A 16,322-nucleotide genomic window follows, 5' to 3' on the forward strand; every position below is an offset into this window, starting at 1 on the left:
ATATGTAGCATAATATATGTTGTGTAGGTGTTCACTGTTGCCGTTGTTATTATTTTGCTATTTTTAACTATGTACTCTAGTGTAGTCTAGATGCGGGAATACAATAATGAGAAAAATAATTCTAGTCCCAGCCCCATGTGCCTTCCCCAGGATCTGGAGCAGAAACTAGGGTTGTCCAGGCTAGGGGTGAGTAGCCAGAGTACCCTCTAAAGAAGTAGAGAGGACCTTACTGACAAGCAAGTGAGGCAAGCTGCAATCCTGAACAGTTGCATTCCCCAGATTGCAGCATCTGTCATTTATACAAAATGCCCTGCAGTGTTTTACTAAACCCTATGAATATCTAGTGAGGCCAAATTCAAACAGTTACTAGCTGTTTCAATCATGTAATGTCAGGGACAGGGCTCCTTGCTGGAGCCACAGCTAGGGCCAGGGCCCAAGTGCTTATCTGCAGACTGCCAGGGCCCCATTAGAGAAGCACTAACTCCCTTAATCTCCTCTAACTTGGATGAGTATAAAGGATAAGAAGGAAATCTGTCATCCTAGCAGAAACAATCCCATTTAGACAGGGAACTTGTGATGACCCAAGAAGCAACTGTAGTGAGCACCTATTTACCATGTCCCTATGAAAGCACTCTGACCTCCATTAACAAGTGACACGTGGACACCCTGGTCCCAATAGGACCATAGGCAACTAAGGTTCAGGAGGGCTTTGTTCCCTTGCCATGTGTAGAAGCTGAGTAGAACAACCTTTGAGGTTTTATCAGCTGTCCTTCCATGGATGACTCCTAAATGAGGAAAGACCATGGAAGGCACAGTGCTGGGCACAGCCTGAATGGGCAGACAAAACTAAAAGCTGTGAAACAGAATTAAGACAACTCACTAGTGTGATAGCTGTGTCAGTTGTGTAAGGGTTCTAGCATTCAGAAAAGGGAAAACACAGTGAATTGATCTGGAGGGTACAAGTAGAGAAGGCTGCTTTGAGGAGGAAGAATGTGTAGATTTGACCTTGAAGGCAGAAAGGATTGTGACAGGAGGGGGCATCTTTGGGGCAGGGATGAGATATTAGTATGAGTCCAAGTATAGAGCTGTGATTTTAGTGAGTGACTAACAGATGGTATTTGCCACCCACCACCACCACCACCCCTGCCCTGAAAAGGTGTTTGAAATTTCCAGGGACATTGGGTTAGCTGTGTAAATTTTAAAATATTCAGAGTTAATTTTGCTTTGATTTATTTTTAGTGACCATATTTAACCTATTTGTAAAGTTTAAATGAACTCAAGGTGGCAATGAGGTTTTTAGACTTATCAAAATGAACTTTAAAGTACTATGAAACACTGTCCTGAAGCAAAAACGTTCAGCACCGTGTTTGTCAGACAAGGCTGTCCTCATGACCAGGAAACTGCCTGTTTAGATTTGAGCTTTACAACAATTTTGCAAACTCTCCGAGTTTTAGAGTTGAGAAAATTGCAGCTCAGAGGTTACATCATTTGCTCAAGACCACACAGCTGGTAAGCTAAGGAGCTAGGATTCAAACTCAGAGATTTAGACTCTAACTTATGCTGTTTTCACCATTCCATGCTTCTTGGCGGCCTTAGCTACCCTTTCTGATTGGATTATCCGAACAGTGGTGTCATTCTTAATCATTCCTATCACATCCCTAACACTTGGCTATATGACTAATCTGATGCCTGAAAACTCACACTCAAACCTCTGGGGAGCCAGAAAGAGCAGTCAAATGGAGAATTTTAATGACACATCTCTCTAGCCCTATTCCCTCACCACAAAGGCAGAATTCTCTCTAGTTCCTTGTTATCCTTAAATACCTAAAGAGACAATAGGAGGTTCAGTTGAAGCTTTTAATTTAGCTCCAAGATCATGTACATCCCTTCCATCCTTTCCATTTCCAGAAACTAGTAAAGGTTTTGAAAGCTGAAAATGATTATGACATACCAACTCAGAGGGAAAGGAAGCTGCAGGCTGCAGTTAGGAATAGAGGGAGGTTGAGTCTGCCTATGTTCTTGCCAGGTAGGCACCCACCTATTAGCTGTGTGGTCCAGATCTATGTGTATTTTTAGTATGTATTGTGAGGCAGGTTTCAGTCCTTTCTGAGATAAAGTAGATTACATTGATCTATTTTCCTCAGCTTGTCCTGCTTTTGTAGTTAGATTAGCCTGGCAGGGCCCACTTTTTATGCATGTGTTTCACAAAATATTCTAGGGGATTTTGGAAGTCAGTGCATGGAAGCCACCCCATTCTTTTGGCCAGGACCAAGCTTGTCCATTTTGAGCATGGTAAAATGAATCCAAGGATCTGAAACAGGCTTGGAGCTACATTGTCCCACTCTGTACAGCTGACCTATTCCTCTTTTGTAAACGTGATGCCAGGGGCACCCAACATATCAGAACCCATCTGTACTCACAGGCCTATTTATATGCATCATCATTATGGGAGGAAAAAAAAGAACATCAGATGGTTATTTTTTGCAAAGTAATTCATCAATACCTGTGTTTCCCAGGCTATGGCTTTGAGATTGACAGAACTATGCTAGAAATCCTTAAAGACAGCCTTCCTCAGCCCTGCCGAAAAGCCTAGTTTACCATTCAGCTTGAGAAGTTAGGACTGTGAATGTAAGTGGCCAAAGGCAAATCCTTTGCAGGCATCTTACAGCTGAGAAGTGTGAGGCATTTCAGGCAATTAAGTAAAGTAGGAATAGTTTTCATTTTTTAATTGAATTAAGTCAGTTATAATGTGTCAATTTCTGGTGTACAGCACAATGTCCCAGTCATGTATATACATACATATATTCATGTCCGTATTCTTTTTTCATTAAAGGTCATTACAAGGTATTGAAGATAGTTCCCTATGCTATACAGAAGAAACTTTTTTAAAATCTATTTTTATATATAGTGGCTAACATTTGTAAATCTTAAACTCCCATGTTTATCCCTTCCCACCCCCTTTCCCCAATAACCATAAGATTGTTTACTATGTCTACGAGACTGTTTCTGTTTTGTAGGTGGGTTCATAGTTCCTTTTTTTCTTCTTTTTTTCTTCTTTTTTTCTTTTTTTAGATTCCACATATGAGTGATATCATATGGATTTTTTTTTCTCTCTTTCTGGCTTACTTCACTGAGAATGATGATCTCCAGGTCCATCCATGTTGCTGCAAATGGCATTATTTTATTTTTCTTTGTGGCTGACTGGTATTCCATTGTATAAATATACCACAACTTCTTTATCCAGTCATCTGTTGATGGGCATTTAGGTTGTTTCTATGTCCTGGCTATTGTAAATAGTGCTGTTATTAACACTGAAGTGCATGTATCTTTTTGAATTAAGGTTCCCTCTGGATATATGCCCAGGAGTGGGATTGCATTTATCATTCATAGACTTTTGAATGACGGCCATTCTGACTGGTGTGAGGTGATAACCTCATTATAGTTTTGATTTGAATTTCTCTGATAAATAGTGATATTGAGCATTTTTTCATGTGCCTATTGGCCATTTGTATGTCTTCATTGGTGAATTTCTTGTTTAGGTCTTCTGCCCATTTTTGGATTGGGTTGTTTGTTTTTCTGTTATTAATTTGTATGAGGTTTTTATATATTCTGGAAATTAAGCCTTTGTCAGTTGCATCCTTTGGAAGTATTTTCTCCCATTCCATAGGTTGTTGTTTTGTTTTGCTCATGGTTTCCTTTGCTGTGCAAAAGCTTGTAAGTTTAATTAGATCCCATTTGTTTATTTTTGCTCTTATTTCTATTGCCTGTGTAGAACGCGCTAGGAGAACATTGCTAAAATTTCTGTTAGAGAATGTTTTGCCTATGTTTTCTTCTGGGAGAATTATATCTTGTCTTACACATAAATATTTAAGCCATTTTGAGTTTATATTTGTGTTTGGAGTGAAGGAGTGTTCTAGCTTCATTGATTTACATTCTGCTATCCAGTTTTCCCAACACCATTTGCTGAAGAGACTGTTTTTATTCTATAGTATATTCTTGCTTCCTTTGTAGAAGATTAGTTGACCAAAAGTTTGTGGGTTCATTTCTGGGCTCTCTATTCTGTTCCGTTGGTCCATATGTTTGTTTTTGTACCAATACCATGCTGTCTTGCTGACTGTAGCTCTATAGTATTGTCTGAATTCCGGGAGAGTTATTCCTCCAGCCTCTTTCTTTCTCTTCAGTAATGCTTTGGGAATTCTAGGTCTTTGATGGTTCCATATAAATTTTATTATGATTTGTTCTAGTTCTGTGAAATATGTCCTGGGTAATTTGATAGGGATTTCATTAAATCTGTAGATTGCCTTGGGCAGTATAGCCATTTTAATGATACTGATTCTTCCAATCCAAGAGCATGGGATATCTTTCCATAAAATGGGAATAGTTTAACCAACTCTTACAATGTTAATAAAAATTAATGAACATTTCTGACTCTGTTAGATTGTCTAGAAGTCCAAATATAAGCAGAGAGGAGGGAAAGTTGTCCAGAAAGGGCCCCTGCTGGTAATAGAGGACATCAGTCAGAGCAGGGCTCATTGAGATACCCTCCTTGGCTAGACTCAGCCACACCACATGCAGCAGTAGGTGTGCTCTCAGGAAAAGCTGCAGGCAGTGCTGAGAGGAGGAGGGGCTGAAAGACCATAAAGAGATGGTTACTTATTAGACCTTACATCCCACAAACCCACAGGTCATTTCATTGACCCCCCTCTGTTTTTCTTTTTTTAACTTAAGAAATATTTGACATTCAAAAAGATATAAAAGTAATATAATGAGCACCCATGTACTCACTAACCAACCTAAGAAGTAGTTCATTACAAATACAGTCTTTCCCCTCTCCCTCTCTTCTTCCTTTCCTTTCCCTTTCTTCCTCACCTGTCCCCATTCTCCTCTCTGTACTCTCTTGAGTTTCCATGTATCATTGTTGTATATTTTTACATAACTTTCCTACATATTTATGTATCCCTAAACATTATGTGACATTGTTTTGTATGTTTTTAATCCTCATATAAGCATAGTAGATATAGGTGAGATAAAACTATGTAGAAAAGAAACCGGGGGAATGATGAGCATGTGTTTTAATATGGAGATTACCTTGGGGTTGTAGATTTTGGAATGGGCATTGGGTTCACCAAAACTTAATATATCATTAAAGGTAAATAAGTAATACAAAACCACAATGAGATATCACCTCTCAGCTGTCAGAATGGCTATCTCAAAAAGAATACATAACAAATGTTGGTAAGGATGTAGAGAAAAGGGGACCCTCCTACACTGTTGATGGGAATGTAAATTGGTGTAGCCACTGTGGAAAACAGTATGAAGTTTTCTCCAAAAACTAAAAATAGAATTACTATATGACTCAGCAATTCTCCCCCTGCACATGTACCTGAAAAAAAAAAAAAACTAAACTAAACAGGAACACTAATTCAAAAAGGTACATGCACCCCAACATTCATAGCAGCATTATTTACAGTTACCAAGGTATAGAGGCAACCTAAGTGTCCATCAACAGATGAATGGATAAAGAAGATATGGTTTTATATATATAATGGAATGCAATTCCGCCATAAAAAAGAATGAACCCTCGCTATTTGCAAGCAACATGGATGGACCTGAATTGCATTATGCTAATTGAAATAAGGCAGACAAAGACAAATACTGTATGATATCACTTATAAGCAGAATCAAAAATACAGCAAACTAGTGAATAAAACAAAAAAGAAGCATACTTTCAGATATAGAAAACAAACTAATGGTTAACAGTGGGGAGAGGGAAGGGAGGAGGGGCAATATAGGAGTAGGGGTTTAACAAAAGGGTTATTATGGGATTATATGAAATCATGTGTGTGAAACTTTAGAAAATTGTAAAGTGCTTAGAATTTAAAGAATCTTTCATTTAATAAAAATAAGTAAGTAAATGGATAAATTGGAGTATTATGCATTCACTAATGGTGAATGTCTCATAGACTGAGAATTAGGATTAATCCAATTCTGTATACCCAAGAACAGAACGACAATCATAACAGATAGGCAATATACTGTTTGTATCCAACTACAACTTTTATTTTTCTCATACAGTAAGATTTGTGAGATTCATCCATGTCAATATATGAAGCCCTTATTCACTTTTACCTCCCATTTTTTCTGCTAGACTAGGTTTTCTCCAGAAACCCCCAGAGTGCTAAGTGTTTGACCCTCCCCAGGTAATCCTTCCTAGCCAGCAGCCTGTGGCCACCTAGCTACCCTTACCACTCATCCCTCCTCTGACATGCAGGTCTCACTGGCCTGCTTGGATTTCTGAGTACCCTTCAGGCAACCAGTCAGTTCATTTCAGACTCCTTGAAGGCTTGCAAATATTTTGGAAGAGGAAAGCTAGAAGTGGTTGTGTGGTTTACTGCTTCCTACTTCCCATCAGCAGTGTTGCAGACACATACATGGATTGATGCTGGGGCCTGAGACAAAGTCTATGGATATAGGCTTTTTCTAAGAGCATCTAGTTAACCAACCTGTCAGTGTCATACACTAATGTAACCTGCCCAAATTTAGACCAAACCACTCCTCATTGATATTCCAAAACACTGGCAATGTTAGCATCCTTCTGTTCCCATGTGCCAACTCTCCTGTTACCCACTTTGCACATACCTCTGAGAAAAAGCCTTCTCTTTCTTCCTACCTTCCTGCCTTCTAGGACCTGATCCGGAGAGACATCTTGTACTACAAAGGCCGCATTGACATGGATAAATATGAGGTAGTCGACATTGAAGATGGCAGAGATGATGACTTTAATGTCAGCATGAAGAATGCCTTCAAGCTTCACAACAAAGAAACTGAGGAGATACATCTATTCTTTGCCAAGAAGTTGGAAGAGAAAATACGCTGGCTCAGGGCTTTCAGAGAAGAGAGGAAAATGGTACAGGAAGATGAAAAAATTGGTAAGTGACCTGAGAGGATAAATAAGAACATGGCTATGAGAATATAGAAGACTTAAATTAGTTTTCATTTTCTAGAGGCAGAGAGAAGATCTGTGTTGCAAACTGACCTAATCCACTTTGGTGGTTCTCTATTATTAGGTTCTTTTTGGTAGATACCAGTAATTTCTATTTGTCAATGTTAAGTGATAGTTACAGGTTGGTCTCCCCTACATTCTCATTACTAGGTAAGACTATTGCACTGAGAACAAACCTCAGGCACACTATACATACTATTCTGTAGTCTCAGTGAAGTCCTAGCTCTCTTCTTAGATACATGACAGCATCTTCTGTTAAATGGTTAAGTTAGTCAAGGCAGATTTGGTATTATTATAGTAAGCAGATTTGATAATATATAGGATTCAGCTAACTTTTAGTCAGAGTCTGGTTACAAAGTCTTCTGATGAAGGCCAGTATATAGTATCTGTTTTCAATCTTAAACTTCAGGCTTCCTTTTGAAGAGTATGTATAGGCTATAGGGCTCACTGTAAGACATTTGTGGCCTATGTCTTAAAAAAAATAGGTTAGCTGAATCTTTATTCCTGTCTCCCCTAACCTCTGCTATTTCATGATAGATAGATAGAACTTTGTATTCTTATTTTTCTCTTAAAATTATATCATTACCATTTCTCTAAATTATTTACTATTCTTAATCATTATTTTTTATGACTATCTTATGGAATTGCTGTAATTTTTATGTTTTTTAATTTTTACTTTTAATACAAATAAATACATGATCACAATAACCATTTAAATACATATGGTAATGTAATGAAGTTTAGCATTCTTTTCCCTTCTCTGTCACATCTAGGCTGTGTGAGATAATCAGTATTAATTTGGTGTGCCTTTTTCCATACTTATCTCATGCTTATATAAACATATATATATATATGCCTTTATTTTTATTTAGAAAAATTATACTATACATAATACTCTGTAACTTGCTTTTTTAAATGTAATTTATCATAAGTAACTCTCCAGATGAAGAATACAGAATCTAACTATAACTGCTTGTATCAGTCAGGGTTCAACAAGAGAAGCATAACCAATAGGAGATGTATTATTATTAAGAGATCTATTACAAGATATTGACTTATGTGATCATGAAGCCTGGCTAAGCAACTCCAAAATCCGTGGGGCAGGCAGTTAGGAATGGAATATCGTGGGCAGGCTCGAACTCATGGACTTAGGCCAAAGCTGTCATCTATAGGGCTTGTAGGGCTGAGGTTGTGAGGTGAAATTTCTTCTCTTAGGGGAGACCTCAGCCTTGCTTTTTTTAAGTGGAAAAACACTATCAGCACTATGGTTTTAATGAAGGGCACAATATAGTAATATTAATTATAGGTTCAGTGTTGTACAACAGATCTCTAGAATTTATTCATATCTGGTGTAAATGGAACTTTATAGCTATAGAATAGCAGCTCCCCACTTTCCCCCTCCCTCCAGCCTCTGGAATCACCAATTCTACTCTCTGTATCTATGAGTTTGACTAGTTTAGATACCTCATATCCATACAAATGCAAGATTTGTCATTCTGTGATTGAATTATTTCAATTAGCATAATGCCCTCCAGATTAATCCATATTGTCACATATGGCAGAATTCCCTTCCTTTTTAGGGCTGAATAATATTTCCCCCTCTCTCTGTGTGTCTGTCTGTCTGTCTCTCTCTCTCTCTCTCTATATATATATATATACATATATATACACATACACATGTATATATATACACACACACATATATATACATACAGATACATATATGTGTGTCTGTGTACCACATTTTATTTATCCCTTTATCCATCCTCAGACATTTATGGTTGTTTTCATATCTTAATTATTGGGACTGATGCTGCAATGAACAGATATCTCTTCAAGATCCTAACTTCAATTATATTGGATATATACCAAGAAGTAGGATTGTGGGATCATATGGTAGTTCTATTTTTAATTTTTATCAAGAACTTCCCTATTTTTCACAGTGGCTACAGCATTTTAATTCCTGAGAGTGTACTTTGGTCCAGTTTCTCCACATCCTTGTCTATCCAAACAGTAGTGAGGTGATATCTTATTATCGTTTAGATTTACATTTTCCTGATGATTAGTGATGTTGAGCCATTTGTATGTCTTATTTGAGGACATCTATTGTAAGTCCTTTGCCCATCTTTTTAATCAAATTATTTGGTGGTTGTCTGTTGAGTATAGAAATTTCCTATATATTTTGAAAGTTAATCCCTTTTCAGAAGTATGGTTTTCAAACATTTTCTCTCATTCCATATATTGCCCTTTTATTCTGTTTCTTTTCTTCACTATGCAGAAACATTTTAGTTTGATGTTGTTCCATTTGTCTACTTTTGCTTTGTTGCCTATGCTTTTGGTATGATATCGAAGAAATCGTAGCCAAGACCAATGCCAAGAAGTGTTTTCCCTATGTTTTCTTCTAGGATTTTTATAGTCTCAAGTCATATGTTTAAGTCTTCAGTCCACTTTGCATTGATCTTATGTATGGTATAAGGTAGAAGTTCAGTTTCATTCTCTTGCATGTGGATATCCAGTTTTCACAACACCATTCATTGAAAAAACCAACTTTCCCCAGTAGTGTATTCTTGGCAGCTTTGCCAAAGATATGTTGACTAAACAAGTGTAGGTTCATTTTTGAGCTCCCTGTCCTTTTTCATTGGTCTGTATGTCTGTCTTTATGCCAGCACCATACTGTTTTACTTACTGTAGCTTTGTAATATATTTTGAATCAGGAATTGTGATGTCTCCAGCTTTGTTCTTCTCTCTCAAGATTGCTTTAGCTATTATGGATCTTTTGTGTTTCCACATGAATTCTGGGATTTTTTCTGTTTCTGTAAAAAAATGCCATTGGAATTGTGATAGGATTGCATTGAATCTGTAGATGGCTTTGGGTCAGAATGAATATTAACAATATTAAGCCTTCCAGTACAAGAAAAGTAAACTATAGGCCAAATCCCTAATGAACATAACATGGGAAAATCCTAAATAAAATACCAGAAAACAGAATTCAGCATTACAATGAAAAGATAAAACACCTTGACCAAGTGGGATTTATCCCTGGGATACAAAATGGTTCAACATGTGTAAATCAATTAATATTATATACCACGCTAACAAAATTAAGGATAAAAATCACATGATCATCTTTATAGATACAGAAAAATTATTTCACAAAATTCAACACTCATGATAAAAGCTACCAGTAAACTAGGTATAGAAGTAATTTACTTCAACATAATAAAGGCTGTTTATGGAAGGTTCACAGCTAACATCATGCTTAAGGGGGAAAAGTTGAAATTTTTTCTGTAAGATCATGAACAAGACAAAGATGCCCATGTTCACCACTTCTAATCAACATAGTAGTGGAAGTCCTAGCCAAAGCAATTAGGTTAAAAAATAAATTAATAAATTACATAATTACTGCATCCAAATCAGAAAGGAAAAAGTAAAATTATTTCTTTTTTTAACATTTTTATTGATTTATAATCATTTTACAATGTTGTATCAAATTCCAGTATAGAGCACAATTTTTCAGTTATATATGAACATATATATATTCATTGTCACATTTTTTCTCTGTAAGCTACCATAAGATCTTATATATATATTTCCCTGTGCTATAAAGTATAATCTTGTTTATCTATTTTACAATTTTGAAATCCAAGTCTATCCCTTCCAACCGTCTGCCCCCTTGGCAACCACAAGTTTGTATTCTATGTCTGTGAGTCTATTTCTGTTTTGTATTTATGCTTTGTTTGTGTTTTTTGTATTTTTTTTTAGATTCCACATATGAGCGATATCATATGGTATTTTTCTTTCTCTTTCTGGCTTGCTTCACTTAGAATGACATTCTCCAGGAGCAACCACGTTGCTGCAAATGGCATTATGTTGTCAGTTTTTATGGCTGAGTAGTATTCCATTATATAAATATACCACTTCTTCTTTATCCAGTCATCCACTGATGGACATTTAGGCTATCTCCATGTCTTGGCTATTGCAAATAGTGCTGCTATGAACATTGGAGTGCAGGTGTCATCCTGAAGTAGGGTTCCTTCTGGATATAAGCCCAGGAGTGGGATTCCTGGGTCATATGGTAAGTCTATTCCTAGTCTTTTGAGGAATCTTCATACTGTTTTCCACAGTGGCTGCACCAAACTGCATTCCTACCAGCACTGTAGGAGGGTTCCCCTTTCTCCACAGCCTCTCCAGCATTTGTCATTTGTGGATTTTTGAATGACGGCCATTCTGATTGGTGTGAGGTGATACCTTATTGTAGTTGTGATTTGCATTTCTGATAATTAGTGATATTGAGCATTTTTTCATGTGCCTATTGATCATTTGTATGTCCTCCTGGGAGAATTGTTTGTTTAGGTCTTCTGCCCATTTTTGGATTGGGTTGTTTGATTGTTTCTTATTAAGTCATATGAGCTGCTTATATATTCTGGAGATCAAGCCTTTGTCAGTTTCATTTGCAAAAATTTTCTGCCATTCCACAGGTTGTCTTTTTGTTTTACTTATGGTTTCCTTTGCTGTGCAGAAGCTTGTAAGTTTCATTAGATCCCATTTGTTTATTCTTGCTTTTATTTCTATTGCTTGAGTAGACTGTCCTAGGAGAACATTTTTGAGATGTATGTCAGATAATGTTTTGCCTATATTTTCTTCTAGGAGGTTCATTGTATTTTGTCTTATGTTTAAGTCTTTGATCCATTTTGAGTTTCTTTTCGTGTATGGTGTAAGGGAGGGTTCTAGCTTATTGCTTTACATGCTGCTGTCCAGTATTCCCAACACCATTTGCTGAAGAGACTGTCTTTATTCCATTGTATATTCTTGCCTCCTTTGTCGAAGATTAGTTGACCAAAAGTTTGTGGGTTCATTCTGGGCTCTCTATTCTGTTCCATTGGTCCATATGTTTGTTTTTGTACCAATACCATGCTGTCTTGCTGACTGTAGCTCTGTCGTATTGTCTGAAGCCTGGGAGAGTTATTCCTCCAGCCTCTTTCTTTCTCTTCAGTAATGCTTTGGCAATTCTAGGTCTTTGATGGTTCCATATAAATTTTACTATGATTTGTTCTAGTTCTGTGAAATATGTCCTGGGTAATTTGATAGGGATTGCATTAAATCTGTAGATTACCTTAGGCAGTGTGACCATTTTAACAATATTAATTCTTCGAGTCCAAGAGCATGGGATATATTTCCATTTTTTTAACTCTTCTTTTACTTCCTTCATCAGTGGTTTATAGTTTTCTGTGTATAATTCTTTCACCTCCTTGGTTAGATTTGTTGCTAGATATTTTATTACCTTGGGTGCTATTTTAAAGGGGATTGTTTCTTTACTTTCTTTTTCTGTTGATTCATCATTAGTGTAAAGAAATGCCGCTGATTTTTTAACGTTAATAACCTGCTACCTTGCTGAATTCTTCGATCAGCTCTAGTAGTTTTTGTGTGGACCTTTTAGGGCTTTCTATATATAGTAACATGTCATTGGCATATAGTGACACATTTACCTCTTCTTTTCCAATTTGGATCCCTTGTCTTTCTCTCTCTTGCCTGATTGCTGTGGCTAGGACTTCCAAGACTATGTTGAATAGGAGTGGTGATAGTGAGCATCCTTGTCTTGTCCCAGATTTTAGTGGGAAGCTTTTGAGTCTTTCACTGTTGAGTACTATGCTGGCTGTAGGTTTGTCATATATAGCTTTTATGATGTTGAGATATGTTCCCTGTATACCCTCTTTGGTGAGAGTTTTTATCATAAATGGGTGTTGAATTTTATCAAATGCTTTTTCTGCCTCGATTGAGATGATCATGTGATTTTTGTCCTTTCTCTTCTTGATGTGATGTGTTACATTGATTGATTTGCATAGGTTGAACCATCCCTGTGTCCCTGGGATGAAGCCCAGTTGGTCATGAAGTATAATCTTTCTTATGTGTTGTAGGGTTCTATTTGCTAATATTTTGGTGAGGATTTTGCCATCTATGTATATCAGTGATATTGGCCTATAATTCTCTTTTTAGGTAGTGTCTTTGCCTGGTTTTGGTATTAGGGTGATGGTAGCTTCATAGAATGAGTTTGGGAGTATTCCCTCCTTTTCAATCTTCTGGAAGAGTTTGAGGACTGATATGAGTTCTTCTTTGTATGTTTGGTAGAATTCCCTGGTGAAGCCGTCTGGTCCTGGACTTTTATTTGTAGGGAGGTTTTTAATTGCTTTTTTGATTTTATTTCTGGTGATCAGTTTGTTCAAGTGGTCAGTTTCTTCTTGATTCAGTCTTGGTGGACAGTATGTTTCCAGAAACTTGTCCATCTACTCTAGGTTATCCAGTTTGTTTCCATTTAGTTTTTCATAATATTCTCGTATGATATTCTGTATTTCTACTTTACTTGTTATTATTTCTCCATTTTCCTTTCTTATTTTGCTAATTTATGCTCTCTCTTTTTTCTTCTTTGTGAGTTTGGCCAGAGGTTTGTCGATTTTATTTACTTTTTCAGAAAACCAGCTTTTGGTTTGATTGATCTTTTCTATGGTTTTTTTTTAATCTCTATTGTATTTATTTCCTCCATAATCTTTATAATTTCCTTCCTTCTGCTGCCTTTTGGGTGGTTTTTTTTTTTTTTTTTTTTTTTTTTTTTTTTTTTTTTGTTCTGCTTTTTCTTTTGCTTTCAGCTGGTGGGTTAGATTGTTTATTTGAGATTGTTCTTCTTTTTTTGAGGAAGGCCTGTATCGCTATAAACTTCCCTCTTAGCACTAACTTTGCTGTGTCCCATAAATTTTCTATGGTTGTGCTTTCATTTTCATTTGTCTCAAGGTATTTTTTAATTTCAGCTTTGTTTTCCTCATTGACCCTTTGGTTTTTTAATAGCATATTGTTTAATCTCCATTCTTTCCTTTTTTTCTCCTTTGTTTCTCTGTTGTTGATTTCTAGTTTCATGGCATTGTGGTCAGTAAAGATGCTTGAGATAATTTCTATCTTCTTAAAATTGTTGAGGTTTCTTCTGTGCCCAAGTACATGATCAATCCTAAAAAGTGTTCCATGTGCACTTGAAAAGAATGTATATCCTATTTTGGGGGGGTGTAATGCTCTGAAAATATCCACCAAATCTCATTTTTCTATTGTATTATTTAATTTCTCTGTTGCCTTATTTATTTTCTGTCTTGAAGATCTGTCTAGTGATGTTAATGCTGTGTTAAAATCTCCAACTATGATTGTATTCCCATCAATATCCCCCTTTGTCTCTGTTAGTAATTGTTTTATGTACATAGGTGTTCCTATATTGGGTGCATATATATTAACAAGTGTAATATCCTCACCTTGTATCACTGCTTTAATCATTATAAAATGTCCTTCTTTATCTTTCTTTATGACCTTTGTTTTAAAGTCTATTTTATCTGAAATCAGTACTGCAACACCTGCTTTTTTAGCTTTTCCATTTGCATGGAATATCCTTTTCCACCCTTTCACTCTTAATCTATATGTGTCCCTCTCCCTAAAGTGGGTCTCTTGTATGCAGCATATTGAAGGTTCTTTCTTTATTATCCAGTCTGCCACTCTGTGTCTTTTGACTGGAGCATTTAGTCCATTAACATTTACAGTAATTAATGATAGATGTGTGTTTATTGCCATTTTGAACTTATCTTTGCAGTTGATTTGTTATTTCCTCTTTGTTCCTTTCTTCTTCCTTTTATGGTTTGGTAACTTTCCTTTGTTTTATCATGGATTTTATTTAGTTTTTGTGACTCCCTTGTAAGTTTTTGGCTTGTGGTTACCCTTTTTAGTAAGTCTATTAGCCCATTACTATAACTTTTTATTAAACTGATAGTAACATGATCTCAAACCCATCCTACCAAGAACAAAAAATTTTAAAAAGAAAGAAAAAAAATTCTATATTTTCCTGCCTCCTTCTCCCACTCTCAATGATTTTTATGTCTTCTTTTATAATTTCGTGTTTATTCTATTTGTAATTCATGAGTTCTCACCTTTCCAGTTGTGAGTTTCTCATTTCTGTAGCATCCTGCTGCTTTTCTATGTAGAGTAGACCTTTCAGTATTTCTTTTAGCATCAGTTTAGTGTTGCTAATCTCTTGTAGCTTTTGCTCGTCTGTGAAATTCTTTATGTCTCCTTCTGTTCTAAAGGATAGGCTTGCTGGATAAAGTATCCTAGGCTGCATCTTTTTTTCTCATTCAGGGCTTTGAATATATCTTGCCACTCCCTTCTGGCCTGTAGTGTTTGTGTAGAGAAATCAGCTGAGAGCCTTATGGGGGTTCCTTTGTAACTCACTCTGCTTTTCTCTTGCTGCCTTTAGGATCATTTCTTTATTCTTGACTCTGGCTATCTTGATTATGATATGTCTTGGTTTAGGTCTATTTGGGTTCTTCCTGTTTGGGACCCTCTGAGCTTTCTATACTTGGATATCTGATTCCTTCTTTAATTTGGGAAGTTTTCAGTCATGATTTTTTCCAATACCTTTCCAATCCCCTTTGTTTTTTCTTCCCCTTCTGGGACCCCTAGTATGCGAAGATTGGCATGCTTTATATTATCCCATAGGTCCCTTATGCTATTTTCATTTGTTTTTATTTGTTTTTCTTATAGCTGTTCTGATTGGGTGCTTTGTGTTGTCCTTTCTTCTAGGTCATCAATTCATTCCTCTACATTGTCTAGTCTGCTTTGCACAGCCTTTAGATCATTTCTCTTCTCAGCCAATGAGTTTACCAATTCTACTTGGCTCTTCTTTATAGCTTCAGTTTCATTTTTGACATATTTTATATCTCTAAACCCTATCTCTTTTAGTTCCTTCAGTACTTTGATCACTCCTTTTTTGAAATCTTCATCTAGTAGGCTATTGATGTCTATTTCATTGGTCATTCTTTCAGGGGATTTCTCATTTTCATTTAATTGGGAATGATTTCTCTGCTTCTTCCTCTTGATCATACCTCTCGGGCACTGTGATTTATGTAGTATCAGTTATCTGTTGTAGTCCTTATGGAGTTTATTTATCTATCTAATGCCTATGTAGAAATAACACTTAAAAGAAAGAGAGAGAGAGGAAGATAATTTTAAAAGAAGGGAGAAAAAAAGGTTTGAAAACAGTGTATAATGAATGATAGAATAGCAAGTTGAAGCAGAATAGCAGTCAGATTGAGATGTCTTTTAAGAACCAGATTTTTGGCGTCTCTGTCTTTTGAAGAGGACAATGTTCTGTCGGAGTTCTGCAGGTGCTCTGGTTAGCTGAGTGGGTCTGTAGATGTGAGTCTTGGTGTATTTGTGGGAGAGGGTGAGCTACAAGCATCCTTCTACTCCACCATCTTGGCCTCCTCTCCTCCCAAATTATTTCTGTTTGAAGATG

The 16,322-nt window shown here is 36.4% G+C and overlaps 1 protein-coding gene across 11 annotated transcripts in view; it reads left to right on the top strand.

Annotated features, from left to right (window-relative positions):
- ARHGEF9 (Cdc42 guanine nucleotide exchange factor 9) overlaps positions 1–16,322 on the top strand; it is a 165,137-nt gene that overhangs the window by 134,837 nt on the left and 13,978 nt on the right. For all 11 annotated transcript variants that reach the window (XM_010995344.3, XM_064483093.1, XM_064483091.1 and 8 more), the window contains one exon: positions 6,686–6,929. In XM_010995344.3, coding sequence (XP_010993646.1) covers positions 6,686–6,929 — 244 coding nt within the window. The remainder of the gene's footprint in view (positions 1–6,685; positions 6,930–16,322) is intronic.

Source organism: Camelus dromedarius, chromosome X, assembly GCF_036321535.1.
Source record: "Camelus dromedarius isolate mCamDro1 chromosome X, mCamDro1.pat, whole genome shotgun sequence".
Taxonomy (NCBI): Eukaryota; Metazoa; Chordata; class Mammalia; order Artiodactyla; family Camelidae; genus Camelus; species Camelus dromedarius.